At 39.4% G+C, this 27,667-nt stretch overlaps 1 protein-coding gene across 1 annotated transcript; it reads left to right on the top strand.

Annotated features, from left to right (window-relative positions):
* Window positions 1–922: 922 nt before the first annotated feature.
* On the top strand, window positions 923–5,734 carry LOC140922451 (uncharacterized). Its single transcript, XM_073372436.1, has one exon. It carries the CDS (start codon window positions 923–925, stop codon window positions 5,732–5,734), a length of 4,812 nt encoding a protein of 1,603 aa, XP_073228537.1.
* The last annotated feature ends 21,933 nt before the right edge of the window (window positions 5,735–27,667 follow it).

Below are 27,667 nucleotides of genomic sequence, written 5' to 3'. Positions count from 1 at the left end.
GACTGATGTATATGTTATCCATGCTATTTGTTGTGAACATTTTTTATATAATTTATGTTAATTTATTGATGTCTACGTAATATTGTAGTCACGTGATCTTTATTGCACCATCAAGCAACCCGAGACGCGGGAATATTTTTGTCAGTAAGCATTTTTTCGATTTCGACTATTAAACATGATCAGTTGTGTTTACTAAATGGCGCCCAACGTGGGGCAGATTTTCGATCGCAATGCCTGCCAAAAAGGGTAAACCGAAGTCAAAAACACACGAGATATCAAGTACATCGAGTATGCAAGCGAATACATCGAATTTGGAACGACTGCGAGTTATACGTGAAGGACACCGACGATATGTATCGAAACTGGATCAAGAATTCACCGAAATGTTGCAAAGCGAAGACAAGGATTACGAACGGCTCAATGTTATGAGACAACTCTTGGATGGAAAACAAGAGTCGCTTAGCGAAATGGACCAAGAGATATTATCTTTATGCGAAGTTACAACGATTGATAAAGAAATCGAAGAGTCAGAAGAATTTACTGCCTCAATTATACGTCTAAAATGCAAAATCGAGAATGCGAGCAAGGTGAACATGCCAACCCAGCAACACGTGGGATCTCCTCAAACGACATCACAGCCAGTGAATCAAAATGCAGTCCGTGCAAGATTACCGAAGTTGTACCTGCCGAAGTTTAGAGGAGATGTGACCAAGTGGAATACCTTCTGAGATTCATTTCAATCGGCGGTTCATCGTAACGAAGGGATTTCCAACATCGATAAGTTCAACTACCTCAATTCTGTCCTTGAAGGGGCCCCGCTCGAGCTATTCAGGGTCTTACCTTAACCGAAGCGAACTACAACGCAGCAGTCAAATTATTACAAGAACGTTTCGGGCGTCCCCAACAAATTATCAGCGCACATATGGATCAGCTCCTCAAGGTTTCGCCGTGTTCTAATGATCGCCCAGCCAGTCTTCGATACGTCTACGATCAAATTTGTGTTCATTCCCGCGGTTTGGCATCGCTCGGCGTAACTTCAGATCAATACGGAAGTCTTTTAATTCCTGTTATTATGTCAAAGTTGCCATCTGAGATTCGATTGCAGATAGCCAGGAACTCTAAGGATTCTGTATGGAAAATGGAGGAGTTGCTAAACGTGATAAAGGTTGAAGTCGAAGCGCGGGAAGCAAGCGAGATGACCATGGCGAAAACAAGCGAAGGCGGGAAAGTTCAACTACCCGGCCGTGATTCAAAGTTTCGAAATCAAACGCCAACCGCGAATTCACTCGTCTCTCAGCAAAGTGGGAACTTCAAAATCAAATGTGCCTATTGTCAAAACGAGCATTACTCTGCATCATGTGGTGTGGTAAAAGATACCGCTCAACGAAGAAGTATTTTGGAAAGGGATAAACGATGCTTCAATTGTTTGCGTTTTGATCACTGTGCGAAAGACTGCACGAATCCAAAAAAATGCCGACACTGCCAGCAGCGGCATCATCAGTCGATTTGTTCAATGCTTGACCAAGGGAAACCGAAACCGAAAGAAGTTTCAGCCGAAGAGACAACGACAACAACAACAGTGAGCAACAAGGCAAAGGGAACTGTGCTCTTACAAACAGCGAAAGCCATGGCTGTCAATGTTGTCAGTTCTAAAGCCGCACCAGTTAGAATACTTTTGGATACCGGAAGTCAACGCACCTACATCACAACCAGATTGAAATCGAGGCTTAATCTGACCCCTGTCAAGTCAGAAACATTGCATCTTAACACCTTTGGAGACGAAAGATATACGAAGCAACAATGTGATGTTGTGAACTTGCGGTTGCAAGGATCTCAAGGAGAAATCAAGATATCTGCACTATGTTTCCCGAAGATTTGCTCGGCGGTGTCAGCTAAAGTTAACATCGACAATCACGTACATCTGCAAGGTCTCGAGCTTGCTGACATGAGCATTGCTGAAACAGGTCAACAGGACATAGATGTGCTAATTGGATCTGATTATTATTTCGATATTGTGTCTGGGGATGTCATTCGTGGCTGCAGTGGTCCCGTAGCAGTTAGCAGCATGTTCGGATGGGTCTTGTCTGGTCCCACAAGTGCTGAAGAATCAAGAGAGAAGTTTGCAACTACAAATCTCATCATAGAGAGGCCGGAATTGATGACCTTGAGCCCATTTGACATCAGTCATAGTGAGAACGATGAGTTATGTAATGCCTTGCAAAAATTCTGGGACATTGAGTCATTAGGAGTACGAGAGAAGCCACCCGTGTCACAGTCAGATGGTGGAGAGTTCCTGGAGAGTATTCATTTCAATGAGAATGAAGGAAGATACGAAGTTGGTCTGCCTTGGAAGGAAGGCCTTGTTCCTGCTTCAAACGAGTACGAATTGTGTGTTACAAGATTGAGACAGCTTCACTCGCGACTGAAGAAAAACAAGGAACTATTGAGAGATTATGACAATGTGATCAAGGATCAAGTCAAATCCGGGATAATCGAAGCCGTACCAGAACACAACTACGACCAAGCTCCAATGCATTTCTTACCTCATCATGGCGTAATTCGGTCGAACCGGGAAACTACAAAATTGAGAGTTGTATTTGATGGTTCAGCCAAATCTGACAAGTCAACTGCTTCAATTAACGAGTGTTTAGAGAAAGGACCGAACTTAGTGCCACACCTATTTGATATTGTGGTTAAGTTTCGAGGGTATCCAATTGCTGTAGTAGCTGACATCGAAAAGGCCTTCCATCAGATACAGATCAACCCAGAAGACAGAAGTATGCTGAGGTTTCTATGGTTCGATGACATTGAGAAAGATCGTCCGCAAATCAAGCAATACCAGTTTCGAAGGCTTGTGTTTGGCTTAACTCCAAGTCCAGCTATCCTGGCAAGTACCATAAAACTCCATCTGTCCAAGTACAAAGAAAAGGAACCAGAAGTAACATCTTTGTTAAGTTCCAGCTTCTATGTTGATGATCTGGCAGGAGGAGTGTTTCGCGAGAATGAAACTGTGAACTTGTACGACAAAGCACAGGAAATCATGAAAGATGGAGGATTCTCACTGCGTAAGTGGAATTCTAACTGTCAGTCCTTCCGCGAAAAAATCAAGCAGGATGAAGAAAGAAGAGGACCGTCAGTTTGGGAATCCCCTCCCAAAGAAAGTGAAAGTACACAAAATCTCAGGAAAGAAGAGTCATCGAGTGCCAAAGATGATAAACTGGAAACAGAGCAATTGGTGAAGATTCTCGGGATTTACTGGGATGTCATTCGAGATGAATTTCGCTATGACCTCTCTGAGTTGATTGAGTACGCAGAAGCCCTTCCAGCTACCAAACGATGTGTTTTGAAACTGTCAGCCAAAATCTTTGATCCGATTGGACTGTTAACTCCATTTACAATAAGCATGAAAGTCCTTTTTCAAGATTTATATGTTGAGAGGGTCAATTGGGATGAAAACTTGGAAGGAGAAGCTTTAGCGAAGTGGAAAACGTTCATTAATGACCTGAATGCTCTGAAGAACATTCGAGTTCCCCGATGTTATGCCAATTACTCACCAGCGCAGTCAGCAGTATGCTCCTATCAGATCCATGGCTTTTCAGATGCGTCGAAAAGAGCCTATGCAGCTGTTGTGTACCTGAGAACCGCATTCAGCAATGGTGAAATCCAAGTCAACATCATGACATCCAAGACGAGAGTAGCGCCGAGTAAACGTCAGTCAATTCCCAGGTTGGAACTGCTAGGAGCTGCATTGCTAGCCCAACTAGTTCACTCAACGCAGCAAACGTTACAATCCGTTCTTCCAATCGAAGGAACATTTTTGTGGACCGATTCATTCACCACGCTGTGTTGGATAAAAAATGCCAAAGCATGGAAACCTTACATACAACACCGGGTCAGCAGGATACGAGAACTAACTAACGAAGCCAACTGGAATTTCTGTCCCGGGGAGTTGAACCCCGCTGATCTACCATCACGAGGATGTGGAGGAGAGCAATTAGCACAAAACCAGACATGGTGGAATGGGCCCAAGTTTCTGAAGTTAGTGAGAGAACATTGGCCTGAGTCGCCCCAAACAAGTGCTTTGTCTGATGACGAAGAAGCCCTTCAAGAAGTTCTAAAAAGCCCTGTGAGTGTCACGCACTCTCTGGTCACGACAGAGTCAGAAGACCATTCAATCAATCTCAGTCAAGTCATTGACATTGAACGATACTGCAGTGTAACACGATTATTCCGCGTGACAGCCTACCTATTACGGTTCATAGGTAATGCGAAGAACAGTGTATCAAACCGTGAAACTCACAAGCTACCAGAACATTCGTCAAAAAGGGAACTTAATGCTCAAGAGTTAAATCAAGCTGAAATGCTGTGGATCAAGACTGTACAGAAAGCCTCATTTGCCAAAGAACTCGAATTTCTTCAAAGCAAAAGGGGAACATTTCCACCCGTCTATGTCACGCAATTCAACTTGTTCCTTGACAACCAACAAATCATCAGATGCAAGGGGAGAGTAAACAATGCACCGCTCTCTGAAGAAAGCAAGAATCCAATCTTACTTCCGTCTAAACACCCACTAACTAGTCTCATCATCCAGGATGTGCACTCCAAGATTAAACACAGTGGTATCAAGGACACCTTAACCACTATTCGAGGACGATTCTGGGTACCAAGAGGTCGAGAAGTTGTGAAGAAAATTGTAAGAAAATGTACCATCTGTAGAAGAGTAGAAGGAGCTCCATACAGACCACCACCGACTCCAGATTTACCACTGGAACGAGTGTCTCTAGACCCGCCGTTTTCCCACACAGGATTAGACTTCATAGGTCCTTTGTACATACGTGATGGAAGGTCTTCAAAAGAAACGGGCTCCGACAAGGTGTACATTTGTTTATTCACTTGCGCGTCCACGAGAGCGATTCATTTGGAACTGACGCCTTCTCTGAGCGTTGATTCATTTCTGTTGGCCTTTCGTAGGTTCGTTAGTCGCCGGGGATTACCAGTCACCCTTCTGTCTGACAATGCCAAAACCTTCAGATCCGCATCCAAAGATATAAGGAAGATCATACAATCAGACGAGGTTACGCGATACTTAACTGACAATCGCATCACATGGAACTTTATCGTTGAGCGAGCTCCTTGGTGGGGGGGTTTTTGGGAACGGATGGTTAAAGTTGTGAAGCAACCATTGAAGAAAACAGTGGGACGCTCTACGTTAAACTATGATGAGCTACAAACCACAATGGTGGAGATCGAAGCAATCGTAAATGCACGACCGTTAACATATGTCTATGATGATGAAGAGTCAGTTTCCACTCCACTTACGCCATCTCATCTAATTACTGGTAGACGAATTACTAGTGCACCAAGTAACCAGCATTTCGAAGTTGTTAGTGTTAATCAGACCTTGACAAAGAGAGCTAAGCATCACCAACGATTACTGCGTCAGTTCACCAAGAGATGGCAGCACGAGTATCTTTTGAGTCTACGAGAGCGCTCTAATGAGAGATGTAAGAAGCAAAACAAGGAGAGCCCAATCTCAGTAGGTGACATTGTGATCGTGAAGTCTGATCTGACGAAAAGAACATTTTGGAAACTGGCAAAGGTTCAAGAACTGTTACCGGGTAGAGATGGTCAGATTCGATCAGCAAAGGTCAAGGTTGCTGGCAAAGGGGATCGAAAGCCACAAGTGTTACGTAGAGTGATACAGGACTTAATTCCTGTTGAAGTTTCTGAGTGAATATTGAACTGAACTGTACATGAGATGAATTCGAAATTATGTCTTTTCAAACAGTGAACTTTGTAGACGACGAAGCTCTTTTGACATTTATTGAATAGTGGACATTCAAGATTTATACTGTTGAGTCAAGGCGTTTTATCACGAAGTCGTGATGCAACCCTGGGGAGTGTTGTGAACATTTTTTATATAATTTATGTTAATTTATTGATGTCTGCGTAATATTGTAGTCACGTGATCTTTATTGCACCATCAAGCAACCCGAGACGCGGGAATATTTTTGTCAGTAAGCATTTTTTCGATTTCGACTATTAAACATGATCATTTGTGTTTACTAAACTATTTGTTAGACTTACGCCAAAGTAAAGGTGGGGATACCAGAGAGTTTCAAAGGAGGATGGTACCCTAACAAAATAACTGGGTCGAGTAACCTTAACAGTTTTCTTGTTTGAAATACTGAAACATCTTTCTTCGGCTTTTTTTATTATTATTATTTTATTGAATTAACTGACACAGTGAAATGAACCGAGCAGCGGCCTCTATAAAGGCCTGTTGTGTATGTATTTCAAAGACACCGACTCTAAAGCTTAATCAGTTAAACTCTAGAGTACTAACTCATGATCAGCGATGGCCTACTAAAGGAAATTTCGGATTCTTTGGCGGGTATTTCAAAGACACCGACTCTAAAGCTTAATCAGTGGAACTCTAGAGTACTAACTCATGATCAGCGATGGCCTACTAAATGAAATTTCGGATTTTTTAGCGGGTATTTCTTGCTGTTAAAACTGTTAAGTGAGCTCAAGTGACGCTAATATATCCAGCCATTTTGATCTCCCGCTTAGTCTATAACTCGTATATAAAACCCAATTTCTGACACCTCATTTCAATTCACCAGGACTTTAAAGCTTTGTTTCAGTTTGAAAGTATTGAATCACAACAATATTTAGACTGGCAGATGAAAATTCCTCATTTTTGATGTGAAAAAACAAAAATATGACAGAGATTAAATGTGCCACTTCCAGAAATCGGCCCGCTTTATAACCTTCATTGGCACCGGAAAAGTGACCGACTAGTTCAAGATAAAAAGCCATTATTCATTCCGATAGGCAGCTGTACTGTAATTAGAACTGGGTCCACCCAGGATGCCCCTAAGGAGAGGTCCTCGCCCAAAGTAGTTTCAGTTGATACAGCTATCTCTCGAGTATCTACGTAGCTTTTGGTTTTGGTTCTGTTTACTGTTTAACTGCAGGTAAGCACCTAAAATGCTTTATTAATTGTTCTTAAGCTTCGTTATCTTTATCTTTCTTTCATAATTATTGAGAAAAATATAGAACAGCTTTCAAAAGCCGTGAGATAGTTATTGTCGTTCCCATGTAATGTACGCTCCAAATCTTAATTCGTACTATTCGTAATTTTTCGATATCTATTAAAAGTTGTAGGTGTAAGGAAAATTTAGATAATACTTATCCCCTGTTGAGAACTTAACCAAACGAATAACATCTTCCATTTAAGTTATAACAGACAGTGAGACTGTGCTAACTCATTACATCATTGTTATGTAAACTATTTGAAAATCGATTACGGCGTTTGCTTTTTGACCTCTAAACAGATTGTATATAATTGTTTGTGGTTCGGGTTTGATTCATTCGGATAGATTAAAATGCAATAAAAAACGTTTCTTTTTTAATTACAATCAGAAAACGAAAATTGATGTGGTTAACAGTACGAGTGTGTGGGTTCAGTGCTTGGCTACATCTTATAAAATGTATTTGGAATCATGCAATCCATTTTAGCCCAGTTTCCTGTTGTGACAACTTTCATTCGCGTTAGAGAATCGACCAGTCCCTTTAATGCATGAAGCACGAAGAACAGAAATTGGAATTTATTTCCAGTAACACGTGCACCATAGACCGTTTCCACAGAGGTTTGAAGTCAAAAAATGGTATTGCTCCACTTGTGCCTCTTATTATCCGTGGCGTGATCGATCGACTTAATATGAAATAAATTACCGATCCGGAACGTTACAGACTGTCATTGGCAATCTGTCAAAACATCTGGCGATCTGAAAATGGCCAGTGTTTACTCAGGTGCTATATAGACCCGCTTTAATAACAGATCAAGAGATTCCAATCGGAAGTGACTCTTGAAAAGACCAAAACTAAAATATACGTCACACTTATATCTTTCATTCTTACCTAGGTGCCCATAGTGCGTCAAGATACAAAGTCTAAAATTCCTCTTGTCATGAGGTACCTTAACTTATTAACAGATTTTTGTAAATTCTTAAATTAACGTTTTCACTTTATAAAGATAGTTTTTTGTTTATACCATTCATTTGATGATAACACCTACCCCATATTAATTTTATCAGTGAATATATTTGTGCTTGCCATGATTGGGTAATCATTGGATAATCATTGGGTGTTTTGAATGATAAAATGATATGCGTTGTTGACAGATATTAAAATGGCATCTCGGAGGGGGATGATTGTTTGTTGCCAACAATCGTCAGTTATCGCTAGCCTCCCACGCAGGCATTTCCCTCATAGCATCACTTCCGTATATTTTTCGATTTTTACTGTTAACTTTTCATACTTTCCTGTTGAACTAAGAGGTCCTTAGAGTTTACGAGTCCTCGCTTTGGGTGTTTAGAGATACGTGTAACACTTAATTACGAAGAATAAATCAGCAAAAACATGCCTGTCAAAGGGCATAGGGTAAAATATCCCGGGGGGGGGTACTCCCATATATTACCTATACGGGTATGTGCCGCCCAACGGGGTCGTGATTTTGAAGCTCCTGATTTAGAACAGGGTATCCATTTCAGAGGCGTTTTCTAGAACGGGGTATAAAAAATTGTCGATCACGGCCTTATGTTCTGCTTAACATTGTTGCTGATTATGAAGAAGCATTTATTTGATGTATAAGTCGAACAAATAAAGAAACATCTTTTTTAAAAAAACAGGGCTATTTCAATTTACAAACTTTCTAGAACGGATTATAAAAAATTGGCCCATTTCTAGAACGGGGTATCAGTTTTAGGGCGAATTTTAGAACGGGGTATAAAAAATCGACCCATTTCTAGAACGGGGTATCAATTTTAAGGGAATTTTTTTTTTAGAACGGGGTGCCAATTTGGAGTCCCGGGCGGCACATGCCTTCCCAAAAAATACCCAAGTGCCTCCCCCCCCGGGTAAAATATGGACTGAACCAATAGATCCTTGGAAGTGCCTCCCAGTGAGTGAGTATCCCGTGTCTTTTTACGTTACATCTCAGTTGTGGCGAGAGCTTGCGCTGCGAGGCTGTACCTGTCTTTTCAACGCCGGATGAAGATCAAGAGCTGATGTGAAATACGATAAGAAATAAAGAAAGTAACTTCTCAGTATTTTCGTTAAAAAAAAAAAAAATCAACTAATTGAAAATGCCTTTGCACAACGACTTTCTATGCATTCACCGAAACTTGCACGTCAATGCCTTTTTTTTCACAATAACGGCCAAAACTTGGTTGATTGCACTAGGAAATATTATCATCTGATAAAACATAGATTACTTAATCCAAATTATTCTCAAACAGCTGTAGGAAAAATAAACTCTATTTGAATGTTTGTTCACCGAACTCTCATACAAAAATAAACAGTGCATGATAAAAATAAACTTGTCTACTAGTCACTTCCGCTAGTAGATGGAAACGAAAGTTGTCGAGTAATGTGATAAGTACTTCTTTCCTTAGCATGCCACTTGTAAAAACCGAAACAATAAATTTGATTTTGTTGTTGGACTAGTGTTACTTGATTTACAATTTGCCTGGAGATAACTGAGGTTTTTAATTTGTTGTCTTCATGAAGCAAGAAGAAGAGCCGAAACACTATCTGTAGTTACCTTTGGGATTAAATTCCGACACAGGAAACGGATTTTCCAAATTTTACCCTTTTTTTTGCTCTCAGAGATTTTCCACTGCATTACGGCCAAAAACGTCATGTGCCGGCTAAGCTACAACCAAAATTTGCGAAAATGTTTTGCATGTTAATGCCAAATATCCAAACATGTGTGCTTTCAAACAACTAACCGTTGCAAAAGACTGATCTATTAAATGTTTGGCTCCGCTGACGAAGTCCTCAGAAGTGATCATTCGTCAAGTGTAGTACTTTCTTGTGGTACGCGGTAAAACTGTGGTTCTAACGTTTGAATGTGTGGAGTGAAGTCCTTAAGAGTTACCATTCAAATGAAACCTCTCCCTGGCAAACAGCACCTTTGCATGATGATGTTCATATATATATAATATCTAACTATAATATAACTATAATATCTAAAAGTTTTCAAATGGTTCCTTTAATTGTCCGGCCCTTTGCGTGGACTCTTGGGAAGGTTTACTGGGGAGATCATTGTTCAACCTGGTGGGTCCAGAACTATGTGATGGCCTGTCGGATCACCCATAATGTAAGAGACCACCCATCTTAGCTATAGCGCACAAAGCGCTCATTTGAACCATTTTTGTAGTCCTCCCACGCAGACCAGATGGCATGTGCGTGGGAGGCCCTGAACATCTGTGCTTTGGACAGAGCTAGAGTGGGGAAAGATCACTGACAGCAAAGCCCGTATTCAGGCCTTTGAATGTCTGTAATTAATTGGTTTTTTTTAGGTTTTTTTTGGTTTACTATATGCAGGTAAGCATAATCTAGTGGGGATAAATTATCATTATTTTCGTCAAGAACACTCTGTGATGTCAGTATAAAGCAAAAACTACTGAACTAGTGGCCATTTTTTTTTTCAGTAGTGGTTTATGATGGATTAGCTCTTTCAGCTAATGTACGGTCATTGGGTTTCTGGTGTGGTTACTGAACAGTTTTGTGTAACCGTTTATTAAATTTAAAGGCCCATGTTACTTTTCACCTTTTGCGCTTTTTTCTGTAGAGTGCCCAACTTCGGTTTGCAGTTTATGAAATATATTTAACATCACATCCCCCCAACAACTAAAACATTGATCGCATACACTGCGGCAAATGTTATCTTATTTGCTGGCATGGGATTGTGTGTTTTTTTTTTTTTTTTTTTGAAGGCAAAAAAGGACCCCGCGCGTTTGCAGATTAATTTGGAAGAAGAAGAATTTTAACACGAAAAAGATTAGAAAATATTCTGTACACTGATTGTGTAATCCAATGTAATACGGCTTCCTGTCCGTTATTGTCCCCGCAGGGATTTCGCCCAGAAGGCGAAATCCCGAGGAGGCACTCTAGTAACTCGCGCGTATATTAAAGAAAGTACTTACAGCTGAAATATACAGTCATACAGTCAATATAGAAAATATCTCGATTTGCTTGAACATGGGCCGCGAGGAATCGGTAGGTAATGATGACGTTTCTATTGTTTGCGCCCGCAAGTACGAAATGGTTAGGATGACGTAAAACAAAAAATCCCGAAGGGGCCGCTTTCAATACCTCGATACTCTTTTGCGTTACGTGTTATCAGTGACATTCTGTGTAGCAGTTGTTATGAAAGTTATGGACCAAAAGACACTCGTTAAGCGCAGATGAAGTTATAAGGTGCGTATAACAGTGTATATTTTAACACTAAGTGAGTTTGCCAGAAACGACTGACACGAGTTCACAAACCTTTGATTGGAAACCTTGCCAGACACTCTTTCGCTTTCTTTCTCGGCCCCAAACAAGCAAGAAGAGTGAATGATTCAACGGCTAGCTTATCACTAGCAGAACGATGGTCGATTACAGAAATTCGCCCACCATCAAATTCTGTGCTGCCTTATTCCCTGCTCACAGATGTCCCTCCGCTATAAAGTTTAGAATAAGACTAGAATGCGCGAGCGTGAATTGATCAAACGTCTTTTAATTTCTAAGGCTTACTTTCAGGCAAATAAAATGAATTGAATGGAAAAAGTGAAATAGAAATAGCGAAAAATTAAACTTCTAATTAACTCTTTTCTTACGGCTTAGAATAAACTATTCTCGAAACTGAGAATGTTTTGATCAAAGCTGTGTAAATCGAACTGAAGATGTGCATGGAACCTCACGTTTCCTGTATTTATCTCACCTATTGTATGGAATATGTGTGGACGTGAATATCTTCATATATTATGAATTGGTATATTTCAAAGAGCTACACAACGAGCAAGAATACTATTGCCCGACAATATACAGAGCGGGGGCAACTGTATAGTGTCAACTATTACTAGTTACAAATAGGTTTTATCTTTTTTGCTCGTGTCTGATAATCTATACTTATTGGTTTAGAGATTTCCTATCAAGAGCGAATACTTTTAATTCTCTCTTGTTCCTATCATACACATGTGTTAAAGAACGTGAGCAAACCTCAAACCTCCCACGAGAGGTGAATCAGGTGTTAAAATGCCGTGTTTAGCATTTCCTTTATTTGGCACGGGACCCGGGATTGAACCAGATGAGACAAATAAGCCTCTCCCTAAAGTCCTGCAGGTTGTCTGCAACTGCTTGAGTCAAGACCATAAATAAAGTATTGATACACTTGATGTATAGATCCGGCCATAGTAACCGGATTAAAATTCTCCCAATTAATGATAGGTCCTGTACAAAACCACGTTTCACATGCTAAGTCTAATAGTGTAAGAATTTCCTTGATGGCGCAGTGAAGTGTTGTTTAAGCACTTACAAACTGTCCACACCTGGAGTTACTTTTAAAATAGTATTTATTATAAGTTTTGTTAACTGAGTTAAAATATTTTGTAAATCCCAGTCCCAATGAAAGACTTTAAACACATCGTATAGAAACTGTAATTGAAACAATAATGCAAAACACGCAAGATTCATGAGCAGTGATGGAATATTTGAGGGCTTAAGCTCCTGTTAAGCAAACATTTAGAAAATTCTTTTCATTGAAATTAGAACGGCTTCTCAATTTTTCCTTAATAAAACATCTATTTTTACCTTTCAGGACCAAACCTTCATTGGACTAACACGCGAAAGCTTGACAAAAGATGTTTCACGCCCGCTCTTTCAATTAAAATGTTACTGGTCTACAGCCACAAGGATTAGCGTATTTCAGGGAGGACACCTTTTCACAGCCAGTAGATGTAATTGTTAGATCAAAGGTTCAGTTCTGTCACATCACGGAGGTACAAGAGACCCTCCAGGAGCCATGCTGATAATAATCGTGTCACTTACAACACTGCCACTAGAGAACGATGTAGACATGTTCTTAACGGTTATAATAACATGGCCACCAAGCAATCATGAAGTCGAAGTTGAACATGAAGCTCACAACGATAACAACAATAATGACGAATACGGTAAGAAAGGAAATGCGAAAATAGAGTAAGGCGCTAAATTTTAACGGTTCAGGCGATCATTAATAACCTTTCAGTTTTCTTTCGCTCCGGGTTATGGCTTCCTGACATTTCCCTAGAAAGTAATGCTGAAGGAAGGGTGCGATGATCTTGTCTCAGCTCAGCTATTTTAACGTCAGTAAAAACCATTGGCCTTGTCCTCAGTCCTTTTTTACCCATAAAAGAGTTAACGAAGCGGGCCCCTAGTGAGGCCAGAGGCCTGACAGAGGTTATCAGCAAAACCATGCAAAGCTGTAAGTTGCAGTTACAGTATCCTTGCCGCGTGGCCCAAGGAAGATAGATATTAAAAATAAGATGAGTCTGAAATTAATAAATGAGTAAAAAAAATATTTTTTAAACTATTCAATCGAACAGGCGCGCTTAATGTCTTGTACTCTTCTTGAAAATACAGAAATCCTGCAACGGACCAGAGGAATCGCAGAGGCATTATAGACCTATAAGATTCAACATCAGAAGAGTTCAACAAGTTCAGTCATGGTTAAATCTAGCCTCTTTAAAGTGAGAATTAAACAGGACTAAGATTCAAGAAGAAAAACAACCGTTGCCGCGTGTATGTTGAGACAACATTGAAACTTTGACTTACAAGTTGCAATTGTCCGTAGTAATCGAGGTGATCTGATAAACAACTTGAATGGAGCCCAATACTTTCACTCAGTTTACAAGCTCTCACGAATCAAATCTGAACGCAAGCGTCAAGATGGGAATATTCTGAGCAAAAAGTTTAATTATTCTTTGAGACTGAAGCCCGGAATAGAAACTGCTTCAATCATCAAGCTACAGATTTTAGGCTTTCGATCTTGCCCTGTCAGTTTTGGGCTGTCACAGATGATCCTATTTAAATAATCCACTCACTAGGTGGGTACTCACAGCTACTTAGTCTGGATAATTCTGAACTAGTGAAAGTTGTTAAAAAAATTCATATTCATCCAACTTTGTGTATGATAAGGCCCCAGTATCGTTTGTGCAACAGTAGTCGCATTCACTAGCTTAATTGTTTGTACGACAAACGATCAACGAGATAAATACAACAAACAATCTTGATGAAGAGAAGCAAAATTATAAAAAAAGAAGTGATGCGCATTATCAAGGCTAAAAAGCTGAGCTGAAAAAAAGAGAGAGGGTGAGTTTACAGAAGTAATGCTTCTACCAGTGCTTAGCTTCTTTTGTGCGATGGGCCTAAATTCTAAGGGTAAACCGTGTGATCTAGATAAATTCCAACGTCCTATGAGGACTGCAGAGCCAACGATTGGCGTAAACCCCGACCCCCCTGCGCAGCATTCTTGTTTCTATTCTGGGCTATGAGCTTTCCTGAAACGTCCAATCGCTGACCTGAGGACTACCTCAAGTGTGAATTCTAGAAACCATCATATCCGTTATGTTCTGTTAAAGTTATGTTTAATTAGGTAAGTCTAATAAACACGGGAATGGGGATGAAGTGCTCCTCGTGTCCCACTTTTGCCCAATAGACTCGATTTCCGGAGGCCCAACTCCCACCGTCTCTACCCCTGGAGCTAGGTTAGTGGAGGCCCACTCCCTACAGTCGGAGAGCAGGCCCAACTCCCTCCTCTCTGCCCAGGAATGCTCACGTTGTCCCTTAGAGAAGGCCCACTCCATTCGCCTCATCCACTCTGTTCATCTCCTTAGGCTGTTGGTTTTGTTGTTCTTGACACTCCAGGGGTTCATGAAAACATTTCATGAGCACTTTATTACCCACTTCCCCATTTCCAGCCACATAGAGTTGTTGTTACCCTTGGCTTATTTTGAGAATAAACAAGGGGAAGTTGATTATTTATTGGGTAACCAGGACACCTCTGAGTAAGTGGTGAAATAACTGGGAGGGGCTTCTGAAATAATCTGGAGGTAAAAGACTGATTTATATATTAATTACAGGTACCTTCTGACCGCTGTCTTAACTCAATGGCTGCGAGAAATCACTAGTAAAAACGTGTCTCAATTCACCTGCTTAATTGTGATGTTTTTATTGTCGAAGGCATCTGCCCACCCAACCTTGCTTGAACCTAAAATGCTTATCAACCTAATCATACAATCTTTCACCGCACTGGCAGTCATTCATGACAAGGTCACACTGTATTTTATGTAAATTTGAATCCTGAATTGCTCGCCGATTGGTACTTTAATTTGCATTAGGTAAAGACAACATACTTTGCAAAAATTCCTTGTTAATAGTTTTAAATAGGCTTCATGTTTAACCGCGAAAGGAATGTTCAACAAAGCAACTGTCTTGAGTTTAATTTATCCTTAGCTTTTGTTTATCATTGCCGAGTAGTCGCCTAGGAGACCATGTAAGTGATACACCGATTTCATGACGGTTGTAAAGGACAGCTGTAGATGAAGACATGGATTCATTCCTTTCACTTTAGGGCGAAGTTATCGCTGTTTTCCAGTTTTTTTTTTTTATAGTTACGTCACTGTAGGACATGCTTGTCAGTGATTTGTGTGACTAACCAAATTTCTTTCTTTATGTGGTCGTAGCAGCTCGTACTCCAGCCTATGCGTTACTTTCGATCGAATTGGACTCGATCTACTCAGTCATTTTATTGACTAAATCCTATTATCATTGTTTGCTAGAAACTGGCAATGTAACTATGGTAAATAAATCAATTATAGTCTCTGATCTTGCGCAACCAGCGCCAACTCAGTAGGTTCTCTTCATTCCAGACGGCGGATTTCAGATTTTTTCAATTTTCTTTTGGATTGACGACGAAATAATTAAAACTTTCAAATCAAGTTAAATTAATTAAAACCCTTAAACACTTCTGTCGAGATGGCTCAACTCCAAGAATACTCGTGCCTTTGTAGAATGGGCTGTACCTGGACCACGTGCCCCGGCTTATTTCTTTTCGCTGACTGTATATGTTTATTGCATTTTGTTTGTCAAGCCGTGACTGCGGGTATCAATTTTTAAAAATACCCCGAAAACAGTATTCAAAATCTGTATGAAAATAATTTTGGTTGATTTTTTTTCCTTTCGAGTATATTTTTATTACCATTGAGACAGCAGGTTTTTCTCTCAAAATACCCTATGAAGAGCCTGTTTAAGTTAGGTTTGGAAAAAGGTTTCCTTTTAAATATCTTTCAAATGAGCATAGTATGTAATTAACATAGTTTGTAAAAACAGCCAGATTTAATCCTGTTTGGAGACATTTCAAGGTGCTCGTAGTTTCGACCACAATTTAAATTGAACTGCCTCTTAAACCTGTTTGAAACTTGTTTTAATAGTATATGCTATTTATGGGCTGTTTAAGGTCGTAAACGGGAGAATATATTCAAAATAGTGTTTAAACATCCTAAATAAATTAAAACCTCATTTGGAACTTTACTTGTAATAACTACTTTTTTAAATCTTTATGATTTTACGTTCTTCTTTCCGAAAAGCAGTTTAAATACGGTGTTTTAAAAAATTTCTTTCTGAAAATATAGTTTAAATAGTTTTGATAGCAAATATAGTTTCAAATACAAGGAAAACCTGCACAGGCAAAATTTTATAGAAACTGTAATATTCAAATAGATGTCAAATACAATTCACGCCTCTAACGCTATTTTGGTTTTAGTCGTAAAATATACTAAAATATACCTCAAATTGTGGTAAAAAAAAGTGTTAAATCGCTTAAATATCTCCCCAACAAATATAACATTGATCGCATACAAGATAGATGGAGAATTCTAACACGAAAAAGATCAGAAAAAAATTCCGAGATCCAGGTGAGAATCGACCTCACGGCCCTCCGAGTTCTAAAAACATGTTGTAGACTAATCAGTAATGTAGATGGAAGAGCTGTGTAAAAAGAGTTTGTACAAAACTATAGACTGTGTCCAGAAAAAAACTTTCTTGATCTTTATCGCGCACAGTTTTCTTGTCAGCAGACTGTTTAAGCTTTGATCAAAATAAAATGATCAATTTTACGTGGAAAACTTTATCCCTGACCCTTCTAGGCCTTCTGTGCCGTCGATTCTTTTGAAATCAGCATCGCGTAACGCGGAAATTTCATCGTCGTGTACACTGATTGTGTAATCCAACGTTATGTGACTTCCTGTACTTTATTATAAATAGGCTTTATCTTTTTTGCTTGTGTCTGATAATCTACTTACTGATTTAGAGATTTCCTATCAAGAGCGAATAGCTTTAATTCTCTCTTATTCCTATCATTCACATGTGTTAAAGAATGTGAGAAGCCAGAGACCTCCCACAGATGGTGAATAGGTGTTAAAATGCCGTTATTAGGATTTCCTGTATTTGGCCCTGGATTGAGCTAGATGAGATAATAAGCCTTTCCCTAAAGTCCTGAGGTTTGTCTGCAACTGCTTGAGTAAAGACCAGAAATACAGTTAAACGTTCCTGAGCGAAATATTGATACACTTGATTTGTAAATCTGGCCGTAGTAGCAGGGTATCTTCCGCTCAACCATAGGAGCCTAATTTTCTCAATTGCAAAGCCACGTTTTACATGATAATTATAACCTGTGAACTGTGCACACCTGGAGTAATTTTTAAAATAGTTTTTATTGTAAATTTTGTTAACAGAGTTAGGATTTCGTAAATCCGTGTCCCAATGATGACTCCAGTGGACAAATTGTAATGAATTAATTTTTTGTAAAAATGTGGCGTTGAGCATCGTTTGTTATTATCGTGATTATTAATGCACAGTGTTGACTCACCGAAATCGGTTTATCTGTACGTGATCTTATTCCTTTAAAAATAGAAACTGTCAGTAATTAATTCAAAACACGCAAGATTTGAGGGTTTCAAACATTTAGAAAATTCTTTTGTAATTATAACGGGCTTCTCAACTTTTCCTTAATAAAACATTTATTTTTACCATTCAGGGCTGATTGTACTAACAACTGAAAACTTGACCATATTCTTTCAGTTTCACGCCCGCTCTTTCCATTAAAATGTTACTGGTCGACAGCCACAAGGATTAGTGTATTCACGGGGAGGACACCTTTTTACATCCAGTAGATGTCATTGTTAGATCAAAGGCTCAGTTTTATCACATCACGAAGGGACAAGAGACCTCGCAGAAGACATGCTGATAATAATCGTGTCACTTGTAACACTGCCAGAGAACGATGTAAACATGCTTTTAACGGTTATGATAACATGGCCACCAAACAATCATGAAGACGAAGTTGAACATAAACCTCACAACGATAACAATAATAATCACGAATACGGTAAGAAAGGAAATGCAAAAATAGAGTTATTTAATAAGCTAAATTTTAAAAGTTCCGGTGATTATTAATAACCTTTCAGTTGCCTTTCGCTCTGGGTTATGGCTTCCTGACATTTCCCTAGAAAGTAATGCTGAAGGAAGGGTGCGAAGATTTTGTCTCAGCTCAGCTATGTTAACGTCAATTAAAACCATTGGCCTTGTCCTCAGTCCTTTCTTACCCATAAAAGAGTTAAGGAAGCAGGCCCTTAGTGAGGCCAAAGGCCTGACAGAGGTTATCAGCAAACCATGCAAAGCTGTAAGTTGCAGTTACAGTATCCTTACCACGTGGCCCAAGGAAGATAGATATTAATTATAGATGAGTCTGAAATTAATAAACGAATAAAAACATGATTATTTTTTAAACTATTTAATCGAACAGGCACGCTTAATGTCTTGTACTCTTCTTGAAAATACAGGAATCCTACATCGGACCAGAGGAATCGCAGAGGCATTCTAGACCTATAAGATTCAACATCAGAAAATTTCAACAAGTTCAGTCATGGTTAACTCTAGGCTCCTTAAGTGAGAATTAAACAGGACTAAGATTCAAGAAGAAAAAGAACCGTTGCCACGTGTATGTTGAGACAACATTAATTGAAACTTTGACTTACACGTTGTAATTGTCCGAGATGACTCCACCGTAGCAATCGAGGTGATCTGATAAACAACTTGAATGGAGCCCAATGCTTTCACTCACTTTGCAAGCTCTCAGGAATCAAATCTGAAGACAAGCTTCAAGATGGGAATATGTCGGGCAAAAAGTTTAATTATTCTTCGAGACTGCAGCCCGAAATAGAAACTGCTTCAATCATCAAGCTACAGATTTTAGGCTTTCGATCTTGCCCTGTCAGGTTTGGGCTGTCACAGATGATCCTATTTAAATAATCCACTCACTAGGTGGGTACTCACAGCTACTTAGACTGGATAATTCTGAACTAGTGAAAGTTGTTAAAACATTCATATTTCATCCAACTTTGTGTATGATAAGGCCTCAGCATCGTTTGTGCAACAGTAGTCGCATTCACTAGCTTAATTGTTTGTACGACAAACGATCAACGAGATAAATAAGACAAACCATCTTGATGAGGAGAAGCAAAATTATGAAAAAGGAGTGATGCGCATTATCAAAGCTAAAACGCTGAGCTGAAGAAAAGAGAGAGAGTGAGTTTACTTCTACCAGTGCTTAGCTTCTTTTGTGCGATGGGCCTAAATTCTAATGGTAAACCGAAATTTAGAAGAATTTTTCTGCTATTCGACGATATTGGCATCAATTTTCAAATAACAGAAAAGATCATAATTTATTGAACGTATGAAATATTTTTCAGTTAATCAACAATTCTTGTTTCTATTCTGGGCTATGAGCTTTCCTGAAACGTCCAATCGCTGACCTCAGGACTACCTCACGTGTGAATTCTAGAAACCATCCAATCCGTTATGTTCTGTTAAAGTTATGTTTAATAAGGTAAGTCTAATAAACACGGGAATGGGGATGAAGTGCTCCTCTCGTCACACTTTTCCCCAATAGACTCGATTTTCGGAGGCCCAACTCCCTCCGTCTCTACCCTCTGAAGCTAGGTTAGTAGAGGCCCACTCCCTCCAGTCAGAGAGGAGGCCCAACTCCCTCCTCTCTGCCCAGGAATTCTCACGGTGGCCCTGAGAGAAGGCCCACTCCCTTCGCCTCATCCACTCTGTGCATCTCCTTAGGCTGTAGGTTTTGTTGTCCTTGACACTCTAGGGACTCATGGGGCTAAAACATTTAATGAGCACTTTATTACCCACTTCCCCATTTTCAGCCACATAGAGCTTATTTTAAGAATAAACAAGGGGAAGTTGATTATTTATTGGGTAACTAGGACACCTCTGATTAAGTGGTGAAATAACTGGGAGGGGCCTCTGAAATAATCTGGAGGTAAAAGACTGATTTATATATTAATTACAGGTACCTTCTGACCGCTGTCTTAATTCAGTGGCTGCGAGAAATCACTAGTAAAAACGTGTCTTAATTCACCTGCTTAATTGTGATGTCTTTATTGTCGAAGGCATAAGCCCACCCAACCTTGCTTGAACCTAAAATGCTTATCAACCTAATGATACAATCATTCATCGCACTGGCAGTCATTCATGACAAGGTCACACTGTAATTTAATATAAATTTGAATCCTAAATTGCTCGGCGATTGGTACTTTAATTTGCATCAGGTAAAGATAACATACTTTGCAAAAATTCCTCGATAATAGTTTTAAATAGGCTTCATGTTTTACCGCGAGAGGAATGTTCAACAAAACAACTGTTTTGAGTTTAATTTATCCTTAGCTTTTGTTTATCATAGTCGCCTAGGAGACCATGTAAGTGATACACCGATTTCATGACGGTTGTAAAGGACAGCTGTAGATGAAGACATGGATTCATTCCTTTTACTTTAGGGCGAAGTTATCGCTTTTTTCCAGTTTTTTTTTTTTTATTATTATTATTATTATTTTTTTTTTATAGTTACGTCACTGTAGGAATCATGCTTGTCAGTGATTTGTGTGACTAACCAAATTTTTTTCTTTATGTGGTCGTAGCAGCTCGTACTCCAGCCCATGCGTTACTTTGGATCGAATTGGACTCGATCTACTCAATCATTTTATTGACTAAATCCTACTATTATTGCTTGCTAGAAACTGGCAATGTAACTATGGTAAATAAATCAATTATAGTCTCTAGTATAGTAACCAGCGCCACCTCAGTAGGTTCTCTTCATTCCAGACGGCGGATTTTCGGCGGATTTTCGGCGGATTGTTGTTTAAGGCTTACAATCATGACGACGGCTACTGAATTGTTTAGGGTGTGGAAACATGAAAATGGCTAATTTGAAAGAGCATGCAATGCGGGATTTTGTCGGCTACAACTGCGTGTTATATATGGGGTCATGATAAAAAACATACATTTGACACACAAAGCAAGTATTTTACAAAAATTAAAGATGGAAATTTTATGAAACTTAATGCCCATTTTAGCTTCTTAACTGGTTTGAAGATATGTGTGTTATAATTATATAGTGAGTAATTGATTTTATCATGACGCGAACATAAAATTTAGAAAGGGCAGGCGAGAAGGGCAGGTAAATTTCTCTGCAAACTTCTCTGTGCAAGTTTCTATAATATGTGCTCCTCTGAAAGCATGGCGGGAGAAATCATAAGGCAATTTTATAGTATCACGCGTACGCTTGCACAATGCACTATGAAGAGACCGTTAATTCCGGTAGCCCGGTAGTTTTATGATCATTCAGATACCGGTACACCAATTCTCTGTTTATGTTGTAAGTAGAAATTTTTGAGACTCCTTGTTAAAATTGCAACCTACTTTTCATGTCGGGTTTATTTCTCAATCCAGTTCAGAGTTGCTTCAGTTATCTTTATAACAGTAATGTTCGCCTAGAATGAAGAGTGTTGAACATTTCATAAGTCACAAAATCGACTGTTAGCTTTGCAGGCTTTGTAGGATTTCCTCCCAAATATCATTGGTAAAGATACCATTCAATCAAGAGTAAACACCCGCATAGAAGAACCTAATAGATTGCATAGATGATTTCGAGGTTCAGGTTAATCAAGTTCTTATTTACTGGGTGCTTGTGAGAAATCATCCTGAAAATGCTCTTGAAATGTTCAGCTCAGAAACTTGAAATTCGTTTCAGAAATACCACAGGTAGCCCATGATCGAAATAGGAGCATCGGCGAGCATCGGCATTGTTGCATAACATTCGAAATACAGTGTATACTGAGCTAGGGTTGTATTGTAGAGAGAAGACCGTTTACAGTAAAACCCCGGCATAAAACGGCTATAAATCGGCCCATGGACCACACAGGAGAGACAGCCACACATTTTATGTAATATAAGGTTAACTTTTTTTATTGAAATCCTTACATTTTCGTAGGTTACAGAAACGATAGTTTTTTTCCCCATACAAATCCTTATATTTCGAATGTTACGCAACAATGCCAATGCTCGCCGATGCTCTTATTTCGAACTTGGGCTACCTGCGGAAACACTATTCTCATAACTGTAGAGAAGGGGTGTCTTCTCGGAAGGTAATACTATATTTTATTAGAGTGAGAGAATGTAGACATCATTTTGCTCCAAATCTGCGACCAGTAAGGAAACTCTTCCGACCTCCCTGTCACGATCGTCTTCATGCAGGATAGAAAAAATTTCTCCCAGACTTTGGGGCAGGCAAAAGATGGTTATCTCCTCATGATCGATTCGCAGCAAAGGGAAGCAATTTCCGCACTGCTTACCTGACTTTTTTTTAACAGACTGCAAACCTTAATAAAGTCTAAGCCAATTATGGAATTGCACGCATTTTAGAAATCGTTTTTAATCTGTCCTAGCCCTCTCAATTAAGATAAAATTAAACTTAAAACTTGTCAAATCCCAATGTTAAAAAAAAAGTTAATCGTCCGTCGAAGGCTAGTCTAAGCCGTTCTGTTTTTATACAGCTCAACCACTCCGATCCTTATTCAGCAATGAAAGTAACGGTTCGCAGCCTTCAGTTACCCTAAACGTTTTTCCATAGGCTGTACATAGTTACATAGACAACAACCTTAACACAGTACAGTTAATAGGGGAAAACTGGAATTATTACGAATTATTGGTAAATTTTGCGTTCTCGGCTATTTTTCGTACAAAAAAGGAAACCTATTAAAATATTTTTTGGATTCAAAAATGTGATGGAGAGAGGAATCAGAGAAATTGTCACTTTCGTAATACGTTAAATAAAAACATTGCATCTAAAGTTTTCAGGAAAATAATACTGAACCCCTTGTAATTTCGAAAAGACTCATTAACGTTCCCCACGATGACCGAACAGGTACAAATTTTATACTAGTGTCGCCTAGAAGGCATTTCTAGAGATCTAAAATTACTTTGGATAGCCTTAAAAGTGTTTTCAATTTATTTGCAATGGGGCGAAACCGTCGTTGGGTCGAACATTGAAAGAAGGTGTATCCTGTCCTTTATCGTTTGCCTCGAAGAATGTCCTCTCTCGTGATGGATAATCCTCTTGATTAAGAGATTTCTTTGTTTTTAAGCTCCAGCCGCTCTTCTAAGGACTGTCACTTAAAAGAAAGGGTGTTAAGTTAGTGCTTATCAACTCGATACATTTATAAAAGCTTTCGGAAAGCGTTAATGCGCAATTGCATGCACATTGCCGGAATTGAGGGGGACGTAAGGGTTTGCGGTGATGCGGTTTTGCTCGATTTTTGGTGCGGTTTTTGGACATTTTTATTTTAAGTTGCGGTATTGCGGTTTTACAAAACCAAGCTGTTTGCGGTATTCAGAAATTTTCGGGTAATTCCACTGCGGTTAGCGGTTTTCTTATGTTATTCTGTGCGGTGTTTATTCGTAATTCTGTGCGGTTTTGCGGTATTCGTGCCCCCCTTGCGCACCCCTTGGAAGTACTTTGTTTTTTAAGGGTTTTTCCTTTTCCTTTTTTGTTATTTTCCTTATAAGTGACGGGACAGTTAAATTGACGTTTCTTGTCGTTTTTCATGCCCTGTAAGTTAATTTTACCCCATTTAACTTTGCCAAAAGGAGCATTGCCCATGTGATGAAACGGTTACGATATTTAAATTAAACCAGCCGACATCGGTCTTTGTTACTACACTGCGCCACGAGCTGTCAGATTAGCCCTGACTGAGCATCAGTTTTCGTTTGTAAAGAAAACACAAATTTTGACTGGCATATCCTATCCATAGAATTTACAGGCAAGCATAAAATAAATCGCCTCTTGATCGTGATATAAACTCAAGTGGGTACCAGTTCACGTCAGCACTGTGTAACCTACTAGAACTTGACCGGGCCCGCATCGGGAACGTTGCCTCTTAGTCAGTATTTGTGGTTCTATTTAACTGAAGGTAAGCACCTGAATCACTGTATGATATGGGAAATGGGGAAGAGAGAAGCGAAAAGGGGAAAGAGCCTCCACTAATCCGCCCTCCCCCCAGACAAAATCTTCTCTTGATCCCCTGAATAAGGGCGATGAGTGTGAAACAGCGTCTACTTAGTTAATACTTTTTAAAAGACGTTTTCGAAACCCAGCGTCGTCGACTTTGTTTGCTAAAGCTCCCTTTTTCGATTAAGGCACTGATCTCAATGCCATTCAGAGTCTCTTTTGATCCTTGTAGGAAAATGGAAGGGGGTCTCTGCTGGTAGATCCCAAAGGTTTGTCGATCTTCAAATTTTAGCTGGCGAAACACTTGCTATACCTCGCTACGGGTTTCAATGCAACTGCAAGTTTATCAGGGAGTAAATTTTCAGGCCGAAAAGAAACGTTTGGATAATAATATATAATTCATAATCTGACAAAACAAAACAAATTAAATTAATTATGTAAAGCAATTATACTGTTACGATATTTGCTTATTGATCGCTAAAGAGAGCAGCTAAATAAACTCTTTATAATTGTTTGTGGTTGACGTATTCGATAAAAAGACGTGAATATAAAATACTGAACGCTTCTTGGATTTGAGTGGTTAATTGCAATAATTGATATGTGGTTAACGGTGATTTAAATGGATGTGGGGTGAGAGGTAATATCTTACAAAATTTTGGATCCATTTTATTCCAGTTTCCTACAGCTTGCGGGGCAGGCGGCAGGCGCAAAAATAGAGCAAGGGGAGAAGAAGAAAGCACGAAAGGGGATAAGTCTTCCTCTTTTCTCTCCTTCCCCTTCCTTTCGAAGTCTGCCGAGTCACAGGCTAAACTTCCTATCATTACATCAAATTGTCATACACGTTAGACAGCAGATCTGACGCCCGTTCCTTGCATAAAGATACGCACGATGGGAATCTATTTAATGAGTACATGTACTAGACCATGCACAGACTCTGAACAGAGCTATTTTAACTTCGTTTCATGTCTTTCAACTGGTAGTGCTTGACTTCTGCCGGAACCCATCTGACTTATGCGTCTAATATAAAATTATCCTTGTATTAGATTGTTTCGAGAGAATACTGTAAGTTATAATACTGTGCTGGAATAAATTTGCGATCCAGAATTTCCGCAAACGCCTGAGAAAAAAAGCCACTGTTTAGTCAGGTGGTATATAAGGCGATTAAAATATCAAAAGTACTTCCCATCGTACAAAAAAGCTAGACCAAAGCAGGAATATCATTGAAATTGAATTCATCCTTATCTGCGTTCCATACAAGTGACGAGATATTGAAGGGTGTCGAATATGTTTTTACTCTTCTGAGTACCTTTTCAGATATTTTTTTTATTATTATTTGAGTATATCTTTATGTTCGAAACTTCCAGACAGGCCCATTGGATGCGTGACTTACCTATCTTCAAAATCTTATCAGTGCTTGCCATGATTAGACAAGCTTATGTTTGTGAATGGATTAAAGTCGTATGGTGTGTCAACAGATATTAAACAAAGTTAAAAATAGATCGCATCTCGATGGGGATGATTATGTTATGGGACGATAAATGTGGAGTGGGATCGTGCTCTGTTTGTTTAGCTAGGCTTTTTGAAAAGTATTGCATCGCCGCAGATGTAAAATCAGGCTTGACAGAAGTACACGCAACCGTCTGCAACATTACTTCCTTAAATTTAAACGCACAGCAAACGTCCTTTTTAACTTCTCTTCAAAGCGCTTTCTATGAATGTTATCAGAATCTGCGGAACAAAACACACAAAACACCTCTACAAGCAAATGAAAGCTAAAGGATATGATTGAGTTTGAAGACTAAATTAACCATGTTTTTCTTTAAACTTATCACCTAATTACGTTCAACGTTTGTAGGAACAGTGTAGTTAAAAATAGATCGTTTATTTCAACTGCTTTTTTGCTGCTGGTAAGGCCCAGTTCAGACGTCGTGCTTCTGCCGTGCCGAACTTAATTGTAATTCGGTTCGACTGTAGCACGGCAGGAAAACAACTTTGATTCAGACGTCGTGCCAGAGTCGAACCAAATTCAGGATTTACCGATGCCTCGTAACAATTCTCCTCCTAACTCCCCCTGGGAACGCAATCTCGCCAAAATACATTAATATAATTTAAGAATTTTGCTTCGCGCAGCAGAAGCACGACGTTTGAATCGCTGCCGTGCCAGAGCCGTGTAGCACGGCGGCGCTTGTCGAACTTAATTGCTTGCCGAACTTAATTCAAAAGTTTGATTCAGACGCCGTGCTTCTGCCATGCTTTTGTCGAACTTAATTCCTGAATTTAGTTCGGCACGGCAGAAGCACGTCGTCTGAACTGGGCCTAAGTGCGTTGAATGTTCGTTCCTGAACCCTCAAGAATCAAAAACAATTACAAGCCATTTCCGCTTTTGGTGGAAACGAAAGTACTTTCTCTATACAGTGGCTCACTATTTTCAACGAGCAGCTCTAATTGTTTAGTCTTCTCAACTCTGAGTAATGTGCCTTTTAGCAGGCCTCTTAAAAACATTTAAAAACGTTAGCAGTTTCATGGAAATCAAGGCTCTTGGGCTCCATTCACTCCAGAATTGCCCCGAGATCATTCAGTTCATGACAGCAAGAAGATGAAATGCTTAAGCGTGACCATTTAATGAAAGCTACTGAGCAGTTCTTCTGTGTTCACTTTTGACTCGGCGGGAGTGAAATCCCTAAGTGTCGCCTTTCAAATGAATCTCTTCGAACAGCACATGACACTTTTTATTTATTTATTTATTTTATTTCAAAATGAAATTTAGAATTATCCTAAACTTTCACTTTAAACTGTTGGGATCGAAGGGGTTACTAGAGAGTTCCATCTAGCGGTATAAAACTACGTGATTATGATTTAACGACACTATATTTGACCTGTCGGACCACCCATTCTGCAAACTGCAGATCAGAATATCCAAGCCGTGCGAGACCACTAAATTTGATTGTCACTATTAAGAGAAATAGGGTTTAAGTCACGGACCACCCACTCCGTACAATTAACAGAATTAGCCTGCCCTGCGGAGGTGCAAATTTGACTGAGGTGTAATAGAATTAAATTCTTTAGAATGAAGGAGTAAGAGTTTAATTCGAGCCACCCACATTACCATAGCGTGTAAAATGCATGGGTAGCCTGAGTCAATATCAGGCCTTCCTTAGGGGATATAGCAGAGTAGGTTTTAGAGGGCGCGTCGGGCGACCAAGCAATCAGAAAATCCCATGTGTAGCTGTCCATCGTCGTTTCATACGATGAAGGGAAAGATCGCTAGTAAAAGCGAAGTCAGTATTCAGGCCTCTACATAACCGGTATTTATTTATAAAAAATAGTTTTTGTGTTTCTTGTTTGCGTAGAGGATCCTAACTACTTAAATACCTGCATAAATTGACCCTCATAATGGGATTTAAAAAAAAAAAATGCACTGAAAACAAAAAATCCAAT

Source organism: Porites lutea, chromosome 13 (genome assembly GCF_958299795.1).
Source record: "Porites lutea chromosome 13, jaPorLute2.1, whole genome shotgun sequence".
Classification (NCBI taxonomy): domain Eukaryota; kingdom Metazoa; phylum Cnidaria; class Anthozoa; order Scleractinia; family Poritidae; genus Porites; species Porites lutea.
The sequence above is the reverse complement of the archived record's forward strand: the minus strand, read 5'-3'. Positions and strand labels throughout refer to the sequence as shown.